The 22837-nt window shown below is 38.8% G+C and overlaps 2 protein-coding genes across 3 annotated transcripts; one reads left to right on the top strand and one right to left on the bottom strand.

Annotated features, from left to right (window-relative positions):
* The first annotated feature begins 230 nt into the window (after positions 1-230).
* LOC144521931 (monoacylglycerol lipase ABHD2-like) lies at positions 231-13357 on the top strand. Of its 2 annotated transcripts, none has more exons than XM_078256611.1 (11): positions 231-443; positions 844-921; positions 3779-4009; positions 5300-5475; positions 5935-6102; positions 6871-7054; positions 7586-7678; positions 8128-8229; positions 8331-8400; positions 8662-8746; positions 11137-13357. In XM_078256611.1, the coding sequence occupies exons 3-11, from the start codon at positions 3798-3800 to the stop codon at positions 11361-11363; spliced, it is 1317 nt and encodes a 438-aa protein (XP_078112737.1). In that variant the 5' UTR covers positions 231-443; positions 844-921; positions 3779-3797; the 3' UTR covers positions 11364-13357. The 2 variants fall into 2 exon arrangements, with proteins under 2 accessions (XP_078112737.1, XP_078112736.1); XM_078256610.1 differs by having other exon boundaries at positions 233-443; positions 844-917.
* Positions 13358-15519: 2162 nt separating this feature from the next.
* Positions 15520-21526, bottom strand: rlbp1b (retinaldehyde binding protein 1b). The gene is made up of 7 exons (XM_078256034.1): positions 21515-21526; positions 20237-20365; positions 19366-19570; positions 17828-18006; positions 16530-16688; positions 16128-16238; positions 15520-15648 (listed from the first exon to the last, which is right to left on the bottom strand). The coding sequence occupies exons 1-7, from the start codon at positions 21524-21526 to the stop codon at positions 15520-15522; spliced, it is 924 nt and encodes a 307-aa protein (XP_078112160.1).
* Positions 21527-22837: the final 1311 nt, after the last annotated feature.

Below are 22837 nucleotides of genomic sequence, written 5' to 3'. Positions count from 1 at the left end.
ATCTACATATTTGTGTGACATCTGTGTTACTGTAAAATGTTTAATGTTTCTCTAAAATAGGAAGTAAGTTTGTTATGATGCCTCCACGTGCTGACGGATTTCAAAAATAAATTTGAAATGCGAATGGAATGAAAGAATGCGGAAGCTGAAGTAGGTTACATGACTCAGAAAGCGGGGAATTAATTTATACATAAGCTATGATAACTGATATATAGTGGATGTGATGAAAATTAAACACACGAAGCCATATAAAGAATACGCTTAAATGTGTTATTTCTTTTACTGTTGGCTTGTATTTCTAAAAGTCGGAGCTTTATAAGAGCACTTGAATGCGTTCTGAGTTTCCTGATACTCAGTCACTCGCCTGCTGTAAACAGACGGTGTTCAGCTCAACTCCGGGTGGATCCGACCAGAACCCGAGCAGACTACCAAAAACCGCGATGGTAAGACCGGAAATGTTCTCTGTATACTTTTTTAAAACTATATTCTGTACTTTATGTAAAGTCCATGTAGTTTTTGTGTTTGTTGAAGCCTTCAGCTTCACCTCGACCCTATTCAGGAACAGTTTTACCTGAGTGACAAAACAAAAGAGGGGAAGAAACGTAAAGGACACTTTAGCGAAACATAGCTGGCTGTTTGTTTTATTCTATTCTATCCTATCCTATTCTACATTTTGTCGTTCCGGTTTTGTCGTTAATACATTAAATGAATCTAAATGTGACATACCAGCAAATTAACGTTATATGCTGGTTGTGTATGATATTTGTATATACACCAAACACATAGCTACACACCCTGAACAACTTTAAGTTTTTACAAGTAGTTTAACTGTTTGTTTTCCAGCACTGGGAGTGAGCATCATCAGACAGAAAGGAGGGACCACAACCACTGTGTTTTCTTCAAAGTCAGACAACAAAGTGGGTAGGAACTGTTTAAGTCAATAGATGGCATCTCTCTGCTGGTTAATATCATACAAAGTGTCCAGAGTGAATTTTCTCAAGAAGTTTCCAATGGTCAAATTTGGTATCAGTACTCTTGAATTGTAGCATAGGCTACTCAGTGGTCGAAATTAACCTAGTACGTTTATACAAGTACTGTTCTTAAGTAAAATTTTGAGGTACTTGTACTTTATTTAATATTAATGTATTTCCATTTCCTGCTACTTTAAGTCCAGTACAATTCAATGGCAAATATTGTACTTTTTAATCCACCGTTTTTGTTAACTTTAGTTACTTTGCAGATTCAGATTTATAGCCTAATACAAAATATAAACCAACAAATAAATGATGTATTATTATAGATTAAGATTTAAAATAAAAAGTGATCCCTGGAAAGGGAATGCCCAAGCTACCCAGCACATAAAGTCTATATAGCCTAATTAAAATGAGCTCCACCCCACCTTTTATCAACTGTAACATTAAAATGTTCCTTACACATGAACTCTTAAGTAATTATAATCCAATAATATACACATTATTCTGAAATCAGCAATTCCGCATAATAAGTACTTTTACCTAAGTACAAAACTTAAATGCATATGACTTTTACAAGTAACAGAGTAGTTCAACACTGGACCGAGCCACACAACACTATTCCATTCGTGCTTATTCACAGGACTGGGGAAAGGCCGTGGATGTATAAAGAAGAGACGTGGCAGTGGGAGCGAGAGGGACAAAAATCTGGCAGATGCTAAAGTTCTGAAGAGACACTAACGGGAGGGGTGCATTTGTTTGGGTGTTGAGTTCAAATATCAACAATGTTTCTCCAGAATCGCAGATCCCACCTTTTTAAGTAAAGGATCTGAGTACTTCATCCACCTCTGCCAATACCAAATATTTTGTATCAAGAGCCAATATTTATACATTTTGTGCCAGATATTGTAAGTCTGCTGCAGAAGGTCTGTTTGCAGTATCAGAGATTCTGACACAGACCTCAGACCAATATGAGAAAGTAAAACTTTTCACTGACAGCAGACTACAGATATTTTTTCAGGGCTAGCAGCTCTGTAAAGAGAGTAACTACAACACACATGCTGAGGAAGGCAGAGCCCAAAACCATCATGGGCAAATTGATATAAAGTATATATTTCTCTAATTCTATTTTCATTAGTAATTTTTCAAATTTTTCAATCTCAGCAAAATAGGTAATTCATATTACTGTAAATAACACTCCACCTCCTGTACACTCTTAAAGGTGCTGTAGGTAGGATTGCGAAGATTCAGGACTTAGCCAAAAAATTTGAACATCGACAACTTCTCAGTAGAGATGGCCCGATACCATTTTTTGCTTCCCGATATCGATTCCGATACCTGAACTTGCATATCGGCCGATACCAAGTACCGATCCGATACCAGTGTGTCATATATTTTATTATGTTTTAACAACTATATACTACTATCCCTGTATGGATGTGATATGATGTCTATCTTTGTTGTCGGTCTGGCTCAGGTTAAACTCTTTGTGAAACATGAAAGCCACAGAACTTTCTTTTATTATTCAGTTTGACAGTCAGTTATAACAGAAAAAGAACATAAATAAACTACTTTAATGTAGATTTTCTTTAGGGCTTTATTACGTGGTATCGGATCGGTGCATAAACTCCAGTACTTTCCGATACCGATACCAGCGTTTGAGGCAGTATCGGTAGAGGAACATCGGTAGAGGAACATCTCTACTTCGCAGTCCCTGCCCCCTTTCTGCTAAAGCCCAAAACGGTCTCCTAGGCCCACAAGGGAGACTGAAGGCGTGTGCAGTGATTGACACGCAGTTACTGTACGTACACACCGCCGCCGACTTGAGCTTCTAAAGATACCGGAAGTCATTCATTTTCAATGGAAGCTGGCTTCTCTCAGCTGCAAGGAGCGTCAAATCTGTCGGCGTCACGTTTTGGGCGTTTTGAGCGACCAGAGCGTCAATCAGAAAGTTGAAAGTAGGTCAACTTTATGGTAATGAGCTATGACGCGGTTCAGCTGCAAGCAGCGGCAACCAATCGGAATATAGATGTCCTTCGCGCTGGCTGATTCCGGAGAAACATACGATGTAAACTTTTCGTTCCTACCAAAACATTAGTTCCGAGAAAAAGGAGGAAAAGCTCATCATCGCCGTTGCAGGGTTCCCTATCATTTATGATATTTGCGTATAGGGACCAGTTAACGTTACCTGCCGGTCACATTGTCTCTAAACAGTCCGCTCACGGTGAAGTCCTGCTAGCTGCTCGCTCTGCCTGCATTCTGCTGTGGTTCAGCGGCTAACGAGCGAGTTAACCGCTAACGGACACCGCTGCGACCAACAACCAATACAAATTCTGTCATTATATATGTAATTTATAAAAGGTTTCTAGTGTCAATGTATTGGCCTTGCAGTGACTGCTTGTGCTTTTTCCATGATCGAACATAGAATGCTACTACGTCAGAGCGGCCAAAAGCGTCAAACAGCTTCCCCGTACTTTTTGACAAGCGTCCTTGACAGGGCGGCCAGAGCTTCTTTGCAGCTCAAGTCGGCGGCGGTGTGTACGTACAGTTAGACACCCCCCCCTGGCCCTGATTGGTGCATCTGAACAGGGAGCTGTGGATTTTTGCAAATCGCACTACAGGCTGTAGGGGGTGCCAGAGGAGCCGGATTATTTTTTTTAATTACCTGCTTCATGTAGTTCTACTGGAACATAGGGTCAGTTTCAGCAAATATGACAGAAAGTTAGTTTTATAAGTCTTACTTACTGCACCTTTTAATATAAGAGATATCATATAAGTTTAATGCTTTCCTAACATGCTGTACATAGGTCCTCTACTGTGTCTACAATGACCACCATCGAAGACAGTGACATGAACACCTTCGGCCCTGAGCTGCCGGCCATGTTTGATGGCATGAAGTTGGCAGCGGTGGCAACTGTCCTCTACATCATTGTCCGCTGTCTGAACCTGAAGAGTACCACATCACCACCAGAGATCATCCACCAGGATACACTGCTCAGCCGCTACCTGTTCAAATCCTGCCCGATGCTGACCAAAGAGTGAGTGTTTATGATTATGTAGTCCCCCGTTTAAAGACGTGTGATGCATCTTAGACTGGAATATTGGATGACTTCTGCTTTGGCTAATTTGGGTCTAGAGCACACGAGATACCGGGTGTGAGGTTCACTTGCATGGCTTTTCAAGTAACATCTGACAGAATAATTGTGAAAAATAGCACTCTAAATGGAACTTAAACTGGTTTCTCAGATGTAAACATGATGACTGTGGACATGACATTATTGACTCAGACTTGACATGGAGACATGAACAGGATCTTGTTGACCTTAGAGAGTTGGACTGAATTCAAATTTAAACATAGAGGACCTGTGACTCGACTTGGATTAAATTTCATTTTAATTCTATTTTTTTTAGCAAAATACAGCAGAGGGGTTTTCCCACACTGTGAGGAGAAATAATAGACAAATAGCATGAAGGTAAAAATAAATGCAGAGCAATAAAAGTTAACTAGACATAAACATTCTTCATATTAAATCAACAAACTTACTTAAATGTAGAAAACGTTATGAATACAGAGAGGATAGAAGGTTGGTAAGTGAACAGGTTAGCTGATAGGGACCATATGAGCTGACTTATACCTGAACAACTAACAGTTGTTTGGTGAATGTCAGAGGGATCTAGTCAGCGAGTAAACTTTATGCTTCTGTTGTACTAGTGCTGTCACACCTTGTCCTTAAGTCCAATTTTCTAAAGGCTACAGGTTCATGAAAAATGGCAATCACTCTCAAAAGAGTACTCCACTAATTTAGCATTGCACTCCTATAACATTCTCGGACTTACAGCAGAGAGTTTAAAATACACTGTCTCAAAACCACTGCAGCAGAACCAGAGATGTACACATGTACAGAGATGTGCCTACATTTACCCACAATGCAAATCATGAGCTAACAGTTCAGTCTGAGATTTGAATGTGTTATGCCCAGAAGCGTCTAATGTAGCCAAGAGCCAATAGCCTCAAGCAGTAACCTACAGAGGTCTGGTAACCTCTGTTCTTTCTAACTCCACACCCACAGATAAAAAAACAAACAAAAAAAACCCCAAATGACGCTGAATCCAAATGTCAACCACAAATAACTGATTGGACTGGTTAGTAAAATGACTAATTTGTCTGCCACTCCTATAATGTTAGACAAATCAGTTATATTGGAGTGGTAGGTGTGTCTGTCTGTAGTGTAATAATATTTGCTTAGACTGTGCTGACAAATCTTCAAGGTGGAGATAAGGAGATTACAGCTGTGATATGTAATATGGAGCCTCGTCCTTCTTTTCAGATACATTCCTCCCTTATTGTGGGGTAAGAGTGGCCATCTCCAGACGGCCCTGTATGGCAAGATGGGGCGTGTCAACACTCCAACACCCTGCGGGGTCCGCAAGTTCCTCCCAATGCAGGATGGGGCCACAGCGTCCTTTGACCTCTTTGAGGCTCGTGGAGACCACAGCACAGGAGGTCAGTGGCAAATACTGGCCTATCTAGTGAAGCACTTTACTTGCTTTGTTTAGGATTTAATTACACAACTACTGATCTTCTTCTGTCATACTTTTAAAGCTTATTGTTTGATGAAGATATTAGTGATTATTGTTTTGTCTTTTATTTCTGTATCCTTCTGAGTTTTATGTACTTGTTTGAATAATGAGTAGACCATCCTGAAGTAACTAACAGCTCATACTACAGTACAGTATGCATTAGCAGGAGGACCACTAATGAAATCTCTAGAGCAAAAATGCCAGTTCAGCAGCCAATTAAATCCACACACGCACACACACACACGCACACACGCGCATGCGCACACACACACACACACACACACACACACACACACACACACACACACACATACACGAGACATCCACTTTTACAGCCACACATGACTACACTTGTGTTCCCTCTTGTTTGTGTGTATGTCAGATGACATTACCATGGTAATCTGCCCTGGGATCGGTAACCATAGCGAGAAGAACTACATTCGGACCTTTGTGGATCACTCCCAGCAGCAGGGTTACCGCTGCGCCGTCCTCAACCACCTGGGTGCCCTGCCCAACATGGAGCTCACCTCTCCCCGCATGTTCACCTACGGTAAAGGGGGAAATATCACATGGTAGACTTACAAGAACAGGTGTGATTACATGTTACAGTTCAAACCACAGAAGGGAAGTTGACTTCATTGCATAGTTGATGATGGTTCATTAAATCGAGGAGAACTAAAATTAGGGAAAGCAAAGCAAAGAAAAGCAAAATGAAACAAATCAAAACCGAAAATGCAATATGTTGCAACATACAATGAGAAAAGCTGATGTTCATGTTTTATGACTTGAGAAAATTAATTAGGGGAGTCTAGAGGATCTTCATTCGAAGGTGGTGGCATTACAGTCTGACAGCCTTTAAATAAAACCTAACTTTATCAAATAATTTGGTTTAAAAAAAAAAAAAAAATCTAATTTTATACTTAAAGGTGGAGTCTGGGATTCTAATCTAATCCATTTTTTGTCAAATTCAGCGATAATCACCTCAAGGCCCGCTAGCTATCCGTTCTGTGTGTATGCTGAAAAAAATCCTGTGTTCATACACAGCCTTGGCCCTGTAAATGGGGGGAAACTAATTCTGGTCATCAGTCACACAACACTATTCCCGTTGTGCCTTTGCATGGCACAGGGGTAAGGTCATGGATGTATTAAGAGAAAGGCAGTGGGAGCGAGAGGGACTGTAAAAAAAGGGGCATTGACAGGAAGGGTGTATTTGTTTTTTGGTGTTCAAATATCAACAATAGCTCTCTAGAATCGCAGACTCCACCTTCAAGCATTTATCAGTACCACACAGTTGTAAAAGTGTCTCTCTTTCATTCAGGTTGTACCTGGGAGTATGAGGCAATGGTGAGCAACATCAAACAAGCTTTTCCTCAGACGCTGCTGATTGTTGTGGGCTTCAGTCTGGGGGGAAACATTGTCTGTAAGTTTCTGGGAGAGAAACAATCCAACCAAGACAGAGTGCTCTGCTGCGTCACCGTCTGTCAGGGTTACAGCGCCCTCAGGTTGGTAGAATGAGGGACAAACAAATGAACAGAAAAAGGGAATTGATAATGCATGGATTAGATTACTGGAGTGGTGCTTCAATTTCAGCCCCCAAACCTTTGAATATACATTATATACATATACATCATTTGGTCACCTTGAAGCTAGGGCTGGGCGATATGACGATATATACCGTCAAAACGATCTAAAAATGTCTATATCGTTTCTATCGTGATGATGCACTAAAATTCCTAATAAAATGAGAACATTTCAATTGTCAAGTATTTGATTACAGGAGTGTACAAAACTAGGCTTTATGTGGTTATTTCATATGGACTATTTATTTATTGAATTGCTAGAAAACATGCTTAATCGTGATCTACATTATATATCGATATCCAGATATGAAATGACTTTTATCGGGATAGAAGATTTTGGTTATATTGCCCAGCCCTACCTGAAGCTTTTTTTCTAAGCTGGTCAGATGTTTTTTTGTACCTTTTCCTTTTCTTTTAGTGTATGCATGCATTGAAATGTGTTTGTGTATGTAGGGCCCAGGAAACATTCCTTCAGTGGGACCAGTGCCGGAGACTCTACAACTTTGTGTTGGCGGACAACATGAAGAAGCTCATCCTGTCACACAGGTGGAGAAACCCAACAGCAGTGTCTGCAGTTACAGATGTGTTAATCCCTTCAAGTTTATGACGGTGTCATTTTATCATACATTATTTGCAGCATTGCTTTATTCTGGTGTGTATGTCAGAAAGCAAAAAAGATAAAGCTTAGATCTTGCTTTCTTTCAGATGTATTGAGTTGTTTCTCTACATTAATTATTGCAGTTGGACCAAGATAAACATCCATAGGAGGAAATACTTTCTGGACTGTCTTTCAGTCAAGCACAGTATAGACAAGTAATCATTCCTATGCATGGGCCAAATGCTGAAAAATTAGGCTAACCATGTGAATGACTTGCAGCTACTGCATTATAAAACATTTCTGACATTGTCAAACAGGTGTTAGGGTTTACCAGCCAAACAAAGATTTAGCTTCCTACCCGGATTTGTCTAAATACTTTTATTGTATTGTTCAACAGGAGCAGTTTGCTTGGCCTGAACTCCAGCAACATTTGTGACGCGGACCTGGGCAGACTTTACGCAGCCACGTCTCTGATGCAGATCGACGACAGCATCATGAGGTGACGTTCGGGTGGATTTTGTATTTTGATTCGGCTGCTAATGGCTGCCACAATCTCTACAACTCTTATCTCTGTCACTGATTACACGATTTGTACTGCAGGAAATTCCACGGCTACAGCTCCTTGAAGGAGTACTACGAGAAGGAGAGCTGTGTGCACTACATGAAGAATGTGAGTGTGTAGACGTTTGTACAGAAAGCTCAATAGATATGACATTCAGTTTGGTTTACTTTGATTTACTGCTAATAACTAAGTGATGATTGAGAGGAATCACTTTTGGACTGGTCCCACTATAGTACTATTGCTTCTATAACTACAGTACTACACTGACTAATCCATCTAAAACATCTTCTACTAATGCTACTACTATTACTATTACTGCTGCGGCTCCTTACAAAGTCATTCAGAAACAAACTGTTGTTTCATCTCCAGGTCACTGTGCCTCTTCTCCTGGTAAACTCCTCAGATGACCCACTCATTCATCAGTCACTTCTGGATATTCCACGCACGCTGGCAGGTTTGTGTTAATAGAAAAGATTCATTCATCAACGGTCGATAATTAGGAGTATTTGGTATCTTATGCAATGGTGTTGTTAGCTATAATATATTGCTTTGGTCATGATGTAGAGTAATTCATCAGTTACAGTAATATCAGATATTCTGTGTTTAATCCAAATGGATTCAAAGTAACCCTGACACGATTTGACTGATGATTAAGAGACAAAGGCTGATAAGTAACTTTCAAGACGGCCTTAGTGAACCAATCAGAAAATAGGTCCCACGTTAAAGGCAAGGCAAGGCAAGGCAAGGTAGTTTTATTTATATAGCACATTTCAGCAACAGGGCAATTCAAAGTGCTTTAAAGCAACATATAACAATAATAATAATAATAATAATAATAATAATAAAACAATAAATGTTCACACCTTATAAAAACAGTCAAATGGAAGTATGCAGGAATGATCTCCTCCTCTACACATCTTTGTATGCAGCAAAATGCAGATGGGTTAATTAAAGTGTTGCTATGACAGCTCATATTTTGTTGACTAAAACAGTAAAACATTGTCCTCACAGGGACTCAAACTCAGACTAGAGTAGAGCAAAATGCACCCATTGTCCTTCCTTCCTCTGGAGTTGGACACCGGAGACGGAGTCATAAGTGTTGATAGTCTTGTTGCAGTTATCTGCTCAACACCACCCAGCCCAGACAGTCTTGTTGAATTTTTCAGGGCCATGAGATACGACTAGGCTGTATATATATATATATATATATATATATATATATATATATATATATATATATATATATATATATATATATATATATATATATATATATATGTATATGAGCAGTGTGTGCATGTGTGTGTGTACTGAGCCGGTTGCCTTGTCTTGCCTCAGTAAGTCACATGCATTGGCCGCTATGTGTGTAAATCAGTGTGAGTAATAACTTTGACGCGTGAAATTCTAAACTAGTTCTCTACTTCTTATAGTTTTTTTTTTTTTTCCTTTACATATTTCCCTTCATCACTTACAGTGACTCAGTTGTAATTATTTGTACAAGGTCCAGACATTTACATAATGTTTTGTTGATTTAAGTTTGAACTGTGTTATCCCCTGAATTTAATGATAAGACTTTGGCTGTATAGACCTCTGACACATAGGAAACCCACTTAAAACCCACTGAATGAACACATATTGTCACAGGCTTTCTTAGTTCTTGAAAATGTGCCTTTTCAACGAATAGATTTTGAAGATTTGGTGACAGTATTCAATATTCTGCACAATACTCGAGATAAGAGTTAGAGACACTGATGCTGGTTTTAGTGCCTAATAGGGTAACCCACATGTGTAGATGAATTGGAGCGTGTTTATGCATCTACACAAAGTATTAGGTAGGGGAGAGTATGTGTAGGTAGTGTGGAGTAACAGAAAGGGAAAGGAGGATGGTGTATTTTTGTGCGGAAACCGAACATCTTGGCCACTGGTTTCACAGTCAGTCCCCTCCACGTAGCAGTTAATTATTTACCTTCACATTAACAAGATCAGGGAGCCTCCGGTTCCGGGTCAATGCTTGTGTGGTGTACGGCCGGCTCGTAGAGTAGTTTTTGTATTTATTTTATATGTGTTATTTTTGTGTATAACGCTAAAATCTTTCCTATATTGTGTTACTGTATGCGCCTCTGCAAATTGTCCTCTGGGGACAAATAAAGTGTTTAAAATGACCAAATGGCTGGAGATGCTTGACCAGAAAAACCAAAGTGACACAATAAGGTGCAAAAAGTTAAAACTTTAATTTTAAGGTGTCATTATTCAGCAGTTACACTCCACAAGTTTGGGCTGTACAGTCTTTACCAGCACTATCTGTTTCTGTGATTGTGCCAAATAATGTCCACCTGCCTAATCCTAAAATATCCTTTCACCTCCCTGTTGATGTATTGAAATTCAAACCCTGCACAAGTTCTCAATCTTGTGCAAGTCGTACATTTGGGGTCACTGTTAGGCGTTATAAAATGGAAGTCTTTGCTAAAATTCCTTATTTGTCACTACTCATTCATTTATCAAAGCTTCTTTATTAGCTTAGTTATGAGCCAGTGTTTCCGTCAGGAGACGTATGATTTGTTGGCCTAGAGGCTTATGGATCTAGTTGGTGAATTGAAACTTTACACATATGGACTAATGTCATGTTTGGCAACGATGATTGGATGATGACTTCAGCAGTTCAAATGGCTGGTTGACAGACAACCCAAACCAGCCCAACTTATTTTCCTGTTACAGATACTTTCACTATGTTTCAACAGCTGTTTGGAAGGATGAATGGGCTGGCACTAACTTATGTGTTAGCCATACTTTAATAGTAAATACTGCTGAGTAAAAAGATGATCTTACTTCTCCTTCTATCTGTAGAAAAGATGCCCAATGTGATATTCGTCCTGACCCAACACGGAGGCCACCTGGGCTTCTTTGAGGGAGCCGTGCTGTTACCTCAACCCCTCACCTGGATGGACAAGGTCATAGTGCAGTACACCAACGCCATGTGCCACTGGGAGAAGAACCTGCCGGCTTGCCAGAAGAGCAGCCACCATGACAGGAAGTCATGCCTGCAGAGCACAGGGGTAACACAAAGTGGATAACATGCTATACATAGAAGTCTGGAGACAAAACAAGCGACCAAAAGTACGAAGACTTACATACTCTTCTGTATTTGCTCTACTTCAGTACTAATGGCCTTAAAGTTTAGTAAGTCATTCTGGGAATTGAGGAAGTTACTAAATGGGTTAGAAAAGGCAAATTGGAAGTTGGTACACCAAGTTGTAAATTGAAACTCGCATAAGATACCTGGAAATGTAACATGACCCCATGGTGAATTGGTCCTTCCTCTTGTTGCCAGTTAACCTCCAGTGTAACATGAGTTTACCCTCTGCTGGTTTTGGCAGCTGCTGCTTCTTGAGTCTGGAAAGCAGAGTGATATACTTAGGGGGTGGGGGTGACCTTTTACCTGCATGTGTTTTCCTACATGAATTACTGCTGAGAAATTTCCCAGATACTCAAATATTCATAAATCAGCTTACACACAAATTAGGCAGATATATAAAAACTGGAAATGTATTTTAGTGTGAAGGACACAGTCTGAAGCCTTAAACTCTCAACCATAATATACTATATAATATACCTGTAGGCCAACATCAGTTATATTTTGAAGCATTTTATTTAAAAAGTCTTTTGGAATTTAACTTGTAAAGTTCGCAACCAGATTTTAAGTGCCTTAATATAAATGTGAATCTGCAACAGATGTGGTTTCTGGCTACTCATGAGTCAATGAGCTACCTCTGATAAGCAGCAGTATGACATGATTTACGGTTTAGAGTAGTGATTTCGTGTTCCTCAACGTGTTCAGTCAAACTGTAAATTTTATTTTCCTTTATTTTGATATAATCTCGTTTGTTTCCATCAAGAGAAGATTTCTGTTTTATTGTAGGAAAATTCTGTTTAATAACACCCAGTTTGGTGTTCGTGGCATCATTTTTGCCACCAGCCACCACCAGTTGGCAATGTTGCTGCTGACCTTCAAAATAAAAGAATCAGGGAGTCAGGTTTTTAAAGAGTTATTAAAGAAACGCAGACAGAAAGAAAAGCTTCTTTCTTTTATAGATTTTTCTAACATTTCTTTCTGTGTTGTTGAATGGAAATATGGGCACTTCATACAAACGTGCGTTGACATTGTACTACTCCAGGTCAGAGTGTCCCATCCCATGAATTGCTGCAACAGCATGAGGATGGTCAGATGGTATAATTGTGGACTCCTAATTTATGCACTTGGACCAAAGCACTCTTCACTTTTCAATAAAAAAAGTAGCTCAACTTTGTACTTTTTAATGATTCTGCTGCATTTTGGTCACATGTAAACTTATAAAAACAGGCCAAGGCTTTGGCTCAAATACAATGGAAGGCTCATGTTAGACATCACTTTGAACAAGGGCTAATTGTACGTTTCATAAGTGAACAATGTTTTTTGGGGTTTGTTTTAAGCTGTTTATTGCTACATGCTTGATGGGTGGTGTCTGCCATGTAAAACCAAAAAAATAATACAGTTTTTGGTACATTAAAACACAGAAGGCGCATGAAAACGTACCTCTGTTATGTCTCATGATACAGTATATTTCCATGAGAAGTGTACTGATAAAGGTCTCTAATTTTGACAAAATATGTGACGAAATCATTTGCTTTCTGTGGTTTATTCTGGGCCTTTGGTGTGAATGTTGATTTTTAGTCACAGTTTCCTGTGAGTAACATCCTGTCAGACGCTGTAAATAAATACAGAGGACTCCACCCATGTCCATGCAAGCTTATTAATCAACATTTTAACCATCAGAATTAATACAACTTTAAAATCTCTATATGTGATTTAAAAGTTGAATGCAACAGCACCACTATTGTGTCTGTATGTGCAATATGTCCTAATTGTTTGATATGGACTTTTTTTTGCCTGCACTATTGTTCTTTATGTATCAGCATATGGGTGTAACATGTATAATCTAATCTTAATGTGTTTTGTACTGATATAGTGCACAGTCATGACTGATTAGTCATATTTGAACTCACTCATTAATAAATATTTTCACGTAAATTTTGTTTTGTCTGTTTATTGCAACCGGCTCTGGGTTTTCCTTTTTTATAGCCATGCTATAATCATGGACATGCCAGTTCACCACTTTGGACTGAAATATTTCAACAACTATCAGATGGATTGCAATCAAGTTTTGTACAGTCATTCATCGACCACAGAGAATGACTCCCACTGACTTTGGAGTTCCCATGAGTTTTCCTCTAGCGCCATCATCAGGTCAAAATTTACATAATACTATGTAACTGTAAATACTATACTGCAAATTGATGCAAAGACTACAACTTATATTTATATACAGTTTATTGTACATTTATTGACATTATTATTGGTGCACCAGGTAGCACGATGGGTAAAACTTCATAATATTCAAATTGAAGAAACGGCAATTTCAAAAACACATGAGAGACAGGCACTTGTTAGAATATCAGCCTTGTACTTCTAGGAGAGACAGGGAGGGGGGCGCAGAGGGTAGAAACTCAGAAAGCTGGAGCCTGCCAGTGTTCAAACTAGCTGTGTGGGTGAACTACGGTCCAAACAAAGCACAAGTGAACAGGTGAGAGACAGACGGTAAGCACTCTCATTTGGCTTAATGTGGGTCCGCCTGTGTGTTTCAATTAATAAACAATTTTTTCTTCATGAAATTACATAAAAATACTTTAATGCATCTGAATGCTCAAAGAATAAAACTGGTGCTTTTGAATTTTTAACCCAATATGTGTACTTCACAGTAACGCAGATTTTTTTTCTTCCAACAGCCACTGAAATTACATCAACTTGCAAAGCCTTGAAGATATGTAATCCACCACCGAGGACATTTGGTCACCGTAATTTTTTTTTGATCAGTAACAGTTGTGATCATGAAAACTTTTCCTTGTCGGCGACAATTACTAAAGATTGTGAATTTAGTCTTTTTAGAGCTTCTTTGAACCCGCCAACAAGGCAGCATCAAAACAGCACGAGCCCAAAACTGGTTTACTGTTATGTGGCAAAAAATAAAATAAAGCCACGTACATTTTTATTGTGATGAATTGTCTATTTCAAGCTTTAGGTCTTCAAACTAAGAAGGTGGATTTTCACAAGATGCTGTTGTGAAGTGAAGTCAATGGTTGCCTAAAAGGTCGAAAATCTTAAATCTTAATACATATGCATTGTTAAACAATCCGTCAGTCTGTAATTAATGATCTAAAACTCGAAAATCTCCCAGTGTCTCCAGTCCCATAATGGGTAGAGATCTGACTTAGGTCACCAGTGCTAAAAAAGAGGAACTGTAAGGTGCTTAAAGGGCCCATATTATGCTCATTTTCAGGTTCATAATTGTATTTTAAGGTTGTACCTGAATAGGTTTTTTTCAAAAATTTTCAAAAAACACCATTGTTGTACTGCACAGCTCTCTCTCACTGTTGCAGAGCCTCTTTTCACCTGGTCTCTGTTTTAGCTACAGAGTGAGACCTCTTTTCTTCTTCTTCTTCTGTACTATCTTTGATTGCACTCGCACATGCACAGTAGCTCAGATGTAGATCATGTCAGCTAGCTAGCTCCATAGACAGTAAAAGAAAGGCTGTTTATCCAACTTCAGTCAGTTACAAGGCAGGATTAGCTGGGAGACTTCTAAATGAGGGCGCACATGGAAGTAGTTCTTTTGTAGATTATGGTGAACTTGTGTGTGTTGTAGCAGTGCTTTGCTATTGAGAACGAGGTAGTATGCTAGCGTTAGCACAAGCGTTAGCATGCTAACGCTACGAGTTAACGGTTGCAGTTAGCCAGCTCGTGACGTCACAAGCCGTGCCGATTTTGAACAGCTCACCTGGAGACTGAAGGCAGGACACATTCAGAAACCGTATCTCACTCAAAACAGCATGGATGGATTTTTTTGTTTGTAAGTTTGTAAGTTTGTATGCGTGTGGAAGCACCAGAGAAAAAGTGTTTTTTTCATAATATGGGCACTTTAAGGAGCAACCAAATGGTTTATACAAAGAGGGCTATAATGACTGAACCCTGGAAAACAACATCACTTGAACTTCTCACACACTCGTGCTTTTCATTCATAATGTTTTTTTCCCCACAACCACACAGTTAGATTTGGCCTTTGAGTCTCCACAGTCTGTGGGGTTTGTAATATATAATGGCTCTTCGCCTGGTTGGTGCAAAGGGAGGGAGGAGGTTTAGTCGAAAAGCTTGGCTGCTGTGGCATTGCCGTCGTACTTGGAACCTTTCCCATCGAACTCAGAGGGAAGGATGTCGGCGTCAAACTCCTTGTAGTAGTTTTCCAGCTCGTCTCCGTGGACAAACACCTAGAGCAAAGACATTGGCTGTTAGAGGCGTTTGAGACTGTGGGTAAAACTGAGCACCCTGTACCTGAGTACTATAATACCACTGCATAAAGTTAATTGTAAAGTGGCATTTTGGAGTATTATGAGTATTTGGAGTACTATTACAGGCCTGAATCAAGCTCCACCCAAAAGAAGCACTGTTACATGAAATATTTTAAACCAACACGTTATTCAAATGAAATACAAACACACATAAATCTTCAAATTGGAATAAATCTGCATGTTACAAAATCTAAAGCCTGAATTAAGATAATTAATGCTGACAATTGTGTACTTTTAAATCTGGTACCATGTTATTTCACTACAAGGTCTGAAAAAAAAATAGTTCAAATGCCTCGGAGCTTCATGTAATGACGTCACCCAATATTTTACATGCAGTTTCTCGATAAAATGATTAAAGCCCACGGTCATTATATTTGTCACTCTCACTATTGACTCACTCTCTCTAGCAGCTTGCCCTTCATGAGTGGTTTGACCACATTGTAGGTGGTGGTGAAGTACCAGGGCTGGTGGATGAAGTGCACAGCTTTGAAACGGGCAGGGAATGAATCCTGGCAGAAAAACAAAGAAAAAAAACAAACAGATTGTTTGATGATATAACGCTCAATAAAACCTGGCTCAAGGTGTTAGGAGAGGGAAGAGAGGTTTTCTTCACTTTTCCCAAATCTAAAAACATCTCATTCTCTTACCTGCAAACCAATCTAGTTCTACTAGTAATCTAGTTTCTAGCCCTGTAGCATTTACACTCTTTAAAAGTTAGGTTATACAAGTTCTCTGAAACTTAAACGCAAACTTGGCTTTTCATCTGCAGCTTTTATTTCTACAATATCCATCTCTCCCACCTGCAACATGTCAACCATCTTCTTGAGCTCGGTGGGTTTGATTCCTGACGCCTGCTGCATGGTGAAGCCCTTAAAGTTCTCAATGATGCAGAACCCGTTGATCTGAGTCTCCTCGTTCTCCAGCAGCTTCTCCAGGATCACGCAGTAGGCACGCAGGATCTACACACACACACACACACACACACACACACACACACACACGCGTTTATTGGCCTTTTATTGACTTAAATCTTGCTGATATTTGTAGTCACATTTTGTCCTCTGTTCATGTTTGAGCAAAATGGGATGATATGAAGAAAATTATGAAGAGATCCTGTGCTGACTAAGTACTAAGTACATTTACTCAAATACTGTATTTAAGTACAATTTCGAGGTACTTATACTTTACTTGAGTATTTCCATTTTCTTCTACTTTAAATTTTTACTGCACTACATTTTGGAAGCCAATATTGTACTTTTACACCACTACATTTACTTGACAACACTAGTTACTTTGCAGATTGTTAATACAAAATATAAATCAACTAATAAGTGATGATATTTTATTATTTATAGCAGCATATAAAACGATTAAAATTAGCCCTGTCTCTCTGCAACGTTAGTTGCAGCACTAATTGTAATTCCATGAAATGGGTCATTCTGCATGAGTACTTTTACATTTTGTAATTTAGTTATATATTGACGCTGATGGTTGTGTACATTTACTTTATTATGTTTATACTTTATTCTAAATTTTTACGCTGTTGTATTGCTACTTTTACTTAAATTGAAATATAAAAATATCTGGATATGTCTTCCACCCCTGACGAGATCTGATTGGTGCAACAAAGAACTCCTTTACACACTTAAATGAAAAGTGAGATTAGGAATTTCGAAATCCCGACTGTTTGCTGTCCTGGCTCCTAAATGGTGGAATGAGCTCCCTATTGACATCAGGACGGCCGAAAGCCTACACATCTTCCAACGAAGGCTAAAAACACATCGCTTCTGACTGCACCTTGCATAAGAAAAAAAATAAAAAATAAAATAAAATATATATATATATACATATATAAATATTCTTAAAACTGCATTTTCATATGGCTCTTTGTAGTTTTACTTATTTAAAGCTAATGTACCTGCACTTACTACTTGTTGTCTGTAGTTCGCACCTTCAAGGTTGGAAAGGTTGAAAGCACTTAATTGGAAGTCGCTTTGGATAAAAGCGTCAGCTAAATGACATGTAATGTAATGTAACAAATATATGGCCTTCTAGGTGCATTGTGGGATATGTGGTCAACCAGAAACCACCCACTTACCTCATCAAACGTGATCTCCTCGTAGTCCCAGTTCTCAATGTTGAAGAGCAGAACCACGCGGCCGTATTTGTCTCTGCTCGGCAGGATGCCGGGGTAGCCGGCCTCGATGGTGCTGCGTACGGCCTCTGGGGTCAGATTCTCAAACAGCTCGGGGTAATCCTTCCTGAAACGCACGTAGCCTGGGTGGAAACACAGGGGTAGATTCCAGGGTCACACCAGGCAGGCTGTAAATTTGGCAAGTATTGATTGGTCATGCCATCCATAACATTTATGGAATCCTAGTTTTTAATTTGAATTGTTCAATAACACTTTAGAATATTAATTAATAATTTAAAAGTCAAATGTTTGTTTTTTATATTTATGAAAAGTTAGGTTGGGTCACAATGTCTCTAAAACTATTAATCAGTCTGGTTTTCAGTGGAGAGATTTAGTGTAACATGATGATCTAAATGACAATGACCCATGTGTGGTGGAAATATAAATCACTGTCATTTTTTAGCATCAAAATGATCAGCCGTAAATGTTTTGACATTTTGTAAGTGCAAAAATATATTCATATTCAAGTATGTGCCCTTATTATGTCCTTCAAAGCCTGTTTCTGATCATATTTTTTGTAAATTAGTTATTATTAGAGAACTCTGCAGCAGTGTCTCAGTCTGTCCATCATTATATTATATTCCATATTATATTCTAAAAAAGTCACTCATATCCAGTGGTAAGTGTTAGTAACATTAACTCAAATACTGTTTCCTAAGTACATTCATGAGGTACTTGTACTTTACTTGATTATTTCTATTTTATGCTACTTTATACTTCTACTCCACTACATTTTGGAAGCCAATATTGTACTTTTACTCCACTACTTTACCTGACAAAACTAGTTACTTTGCAAATTCAGGTTAATACAAAATATAAATCAACTAATAAATTCTGATATATTATTATTGATTAAGCCTCCCAGCAGTGAATAAAGTTGAAGGAATGAGCTCCACCGTTATCAGCTGAAACATTAAAGTGATGTACACATTAATGCATCAATAATTTGAATCCAGTATTATAAAGAATATGATTCTGAAATGGTCCATTCTGCATAATGAGTACTTTTACTCTTCACACTTTACGTATATTTTGATGCTTAAACTTTTGTACTTTTACTTGGACTAGGACGTTTACTTGTAACAGAGTATTTTGAGACTGTGGTATGAAGTTCTTCCACCACTGCTCATATCATACAGATTAGTAGGGTGTGCAAAAAAAAACCCGATTCATATTCAAATCGCGATTCAAGCTCTACTGATTCAAAATCGATTCATAGAATTCCAAAAATTGATTCATATTTAAAAAAAATATATATATATTTTACTTTTTAATTGTATGTCTACTGCAATCACATGGGAAAAGTAAGTACATTTACATACTGTGAATCATTCACCCCTACAGATTTTATATTGGGTCCATGTCATACAATTATGATTTCTGGTGGGAAAAAATGCTGTCAGTATATTCATGTCTGCCACTTCAAACTGTTTCTAACGTACCCTTCATTAGGTCGAAGGCTCTGGGCACGTCGTACTTCCTGGCCCGGATGAAGCGGACCAGCAAACTGTCTGGTTTCTCTCCAAACGTGTCCTGCACACCCTTGGCCAGGTCGTCACCTGCATCCGCCTTCTCCTTAATCATTTCTCGCAGCTCCTTCACTGCCGCCTCCCGCTTCTCATCTGTCTCATTCAGCTCGTCCTTGGCCTGTAGGGGGAGCCAGACCAGACAGTTAGCTCACAGAACTGTCAAAAAGTAAATGATAAATGTTTACTAATGTTGCAAGTGACTGACTGTATTGTAAGAATGTGCAGGGAGAGCTGCTATGCACAGAGGAGTACTGTTTGACAATGCTATCTACTTCATTTGGTTTCATCTGTCTCTTTAAGTGCCCTGATATTCAGTCCAACCTTGCCCTTATGTTAGCCATTCCGTTAGTGAAGAACTCAAGTTTGACTTACAACTTAGGGTGTTAACCTAGCTTTCCTAGTTGGGAGCAGCAGTTGAAACGATGCATGCAATGCTAGCCAGCCGTTTACCCTCTGAGTCTGCTATTTCTTATGTTTTTAGTGCTTTCTTTCAAAGAAGAGTAACATGAGGTAAAGTACTGCAGGTGGGTTTGGACAGAAGCAAAACTGTTACTTAACAGGAACAAAAGCTGTAGCTAGTGAATGCAAGTGTCAGCATAGCCCAGCTCTCTTCTGATACTGCATCATGAACTCATCTCTCTCTTAAAAAAAAAAAAAAAAGAGCTTAGCTTAATTTCATATATTGTGTAATACATCATGAATGATACATTGTAGAACAGTGATTAAACTGTAGCACATGAATTATGTTTTGTGTCCTTGGTAATGTGAGAACAGGTGTGCTTACCTTCTGCTTGGTGTGGTCCGGCAAGCTGGCGCAGGGTCCAAACACTGGCCCGTGGTCCTTGACGGTGAGACGTTCCAGCTTGGCCCTGAGAGCCTGCTCCTCCTCCGACACCATACGGTAAGTTCCACTCTGAAAAGAGAGTATTAATGCAAAAACAGACAACTAACTAGGACTGCACGTCCTGGTGTATGTGTTGCTGTAACTGTCATCCTGATTAACAGCAACCTTTCGGACCTTAATGACAGCTCTGTAGTGTGTCCCAGTAAGAGCCTGCACACACTACTAACCGGGCCATGCAACTGGCACAGCTAAATGAATATTAGCCCTTCACTTGTGTTTGAAAAGTCAAAATGTCCTCATGAGTTACTTAACAGGTGCATTATCTCAGGAGAAAAAACAAAGCATTTTAGTAAAAAGCAGTCGGCTATCTCGAGTACATTTTGCAGGTACAGTACATCTTATTTGTGCACTAGCTGATAAATCAAATAGAACCAACAGTTAGAAGCTTGGTTGCTGCTCACTTTGCCACATGTACAGGTGCTGGGTATCGTCATGGTTTTGTACAAAAACCTTTTTTATTTTCACAAAAGAAGTCAGAGTTTTTAAATGTTGAATGTTAAAAGACTGGAACACACACATGCAAACACAAGCAGCCATATAAGAACTTGGCATTCAGTAAATATCTGATTAATGAATAGAAAAGACTACAAATCTGACCAGACATTTAATTCTGACATAATTCAATAAAAAAAAGAGGGCTCAGGTTTGACCCAGCCCTAATAGATGCAAGTTTGTTTCTACTCTGAAATGTGATAATTCTCTCACAAGACTTGGTAATGCCGCGTAAGGTTTAAAAATGGTCCAACTTATCTGTGAGACAAAATGCCTGATCACCAGTGTTGCAGGAGAAACAATCAATAGGCCTCAGTGTTTCATTAATCTCCTTCACATGAGTCTAGGAAAGCCTGTAAATACATGGTAAGGACTACTAGTAGACCTGAAGCAGGGATCAGACATTTGCAGCTAAGGCTACTGTAGCCGTTGACGGCATCCATAACAATGGGCTTTGGTCTTGAGAAATGTTGAGCTGCAGCTGAGTCCATGTTACAGGAACATGAATAGGTATTTGTCTTGGAGATTTACTCAGTCACAGGCTTTTCCTCTTTCAACGCTCTTATTACAACTCAGAAAACCACGTACAATATTGGCACTGATTAGTTCTCTTTAAGCAAAATCAGACCGACGCAGTTTTAAATAAGTAAAAGTGCAAATACTTACAACCACAGCCATATCTTCTGCTCTTTTATCAGCTTTGTACTGTCTGGAAGAGAAAGCAAAAAACAATTGACACACTGTACTCCACTTTAATCCCCCTTCATCCCACCCTCTCTGCTATCACAGGGTACCTTGATTTGGCTATATTTAGCACTTGCCCATCCCTGGATGATTTATCAGGAGATTTAAGGTCAACAGTCTTTTGGTTTGGTAATCAACAGGCTCACAGTTTTTTTGTCAAAGTTTATACTCTTTAGTATCATGCCGACAAATTCTGTATAACCATCAATGATGTGAAATTCAGTTTGTATAATTTGTTAAATCAGTAAAGTATACAACTATACATAATGTTCCCTTAAATCTTCCATAGATTTAAAAAAAGAATAAATTGTGTTGTAGCACATGTAGTATCCGCCTGTTCTAATACTTATCTATTAATCGATTGACAGGCAATGTATGAGCAACTATTTTGAAAATAGGTTAATCATTTCTCAAGTAAAAATACAAAATACTGTACATCCTAGCTCTTTGTAGGATATGTGACAGTAAACTATAATATAAAACAAAACGAGTAATTTGAAGGCGTAACCTTGGGCTTTTAGCAATTCTGATGGACATATTTGAATATTTTCACCACATAGTCTTGCATTTTATAGACCAAAATTAATAATAACCAGCAGATCAATAGATAATGAAAGCCATAACTTAATGTAAAATATATCACACTTAAAACAGAGTGAAAAACTCAATGGACATTTGTATTTGTATTTAAGTATACATTCTCAAATGTCTTGTGCATCATTCAACACACATTTCCATGTAATCTTTGGAAACCTTGAGAATTGTTCTCATGGGTTTGATGTGCAGACAAGTAGTCATGACCCTTTAAAGCACATGACTTCTCCATTTCTTTATATTGACTGTAAGTTACGTTCCCACACATCGGCAGGCAGAGGTTTGGAGAATATTATAACATAATATACTGTATGCCATTCAATAGACATTTAAATCCAAAGCTGCATCAGCTTTTGGTTACAATGAGAATGCAGCCAGAGGAAGTCCCATGATGCACCTACTGAGTCTTATATTAGTCTTCATCTAATTAACTCACATACAATCAAGATACAAGAAAAAGAAAAAATGTCCACACTCCTTTGATTTCATGAGATCATCACTGTCCCTTGTCAAAATCACTGCTCCATTAACAACAGTTAAACTACAGAGGAACCCTGAAGAGCTGCAGAGTTTGAGAGTTGTACAACATCAGAGGAAGAAAAGATAAGTGATGTAGCACATCCAGTAGAGGAGTCTCACCTTAGGCAGATG

The sequence above is a fragment of the Sander vitreus genome, chromosome 8, assembly GCF_031162955.1.
Source record: "Sander vitreus isolate 19-12246 chromosome 8, sanVit1, whole genome shotgun sequence".
NCBI lineage: Eukaryota > Metazoa > Chordata > Actinopteri > Perciformes > Percidae > Sander > Sander vitreus.
Note: the sequence above shows the minus strand (reverse complement) of the source record. Positions and strands in the feature narration are given on the sequence as shown.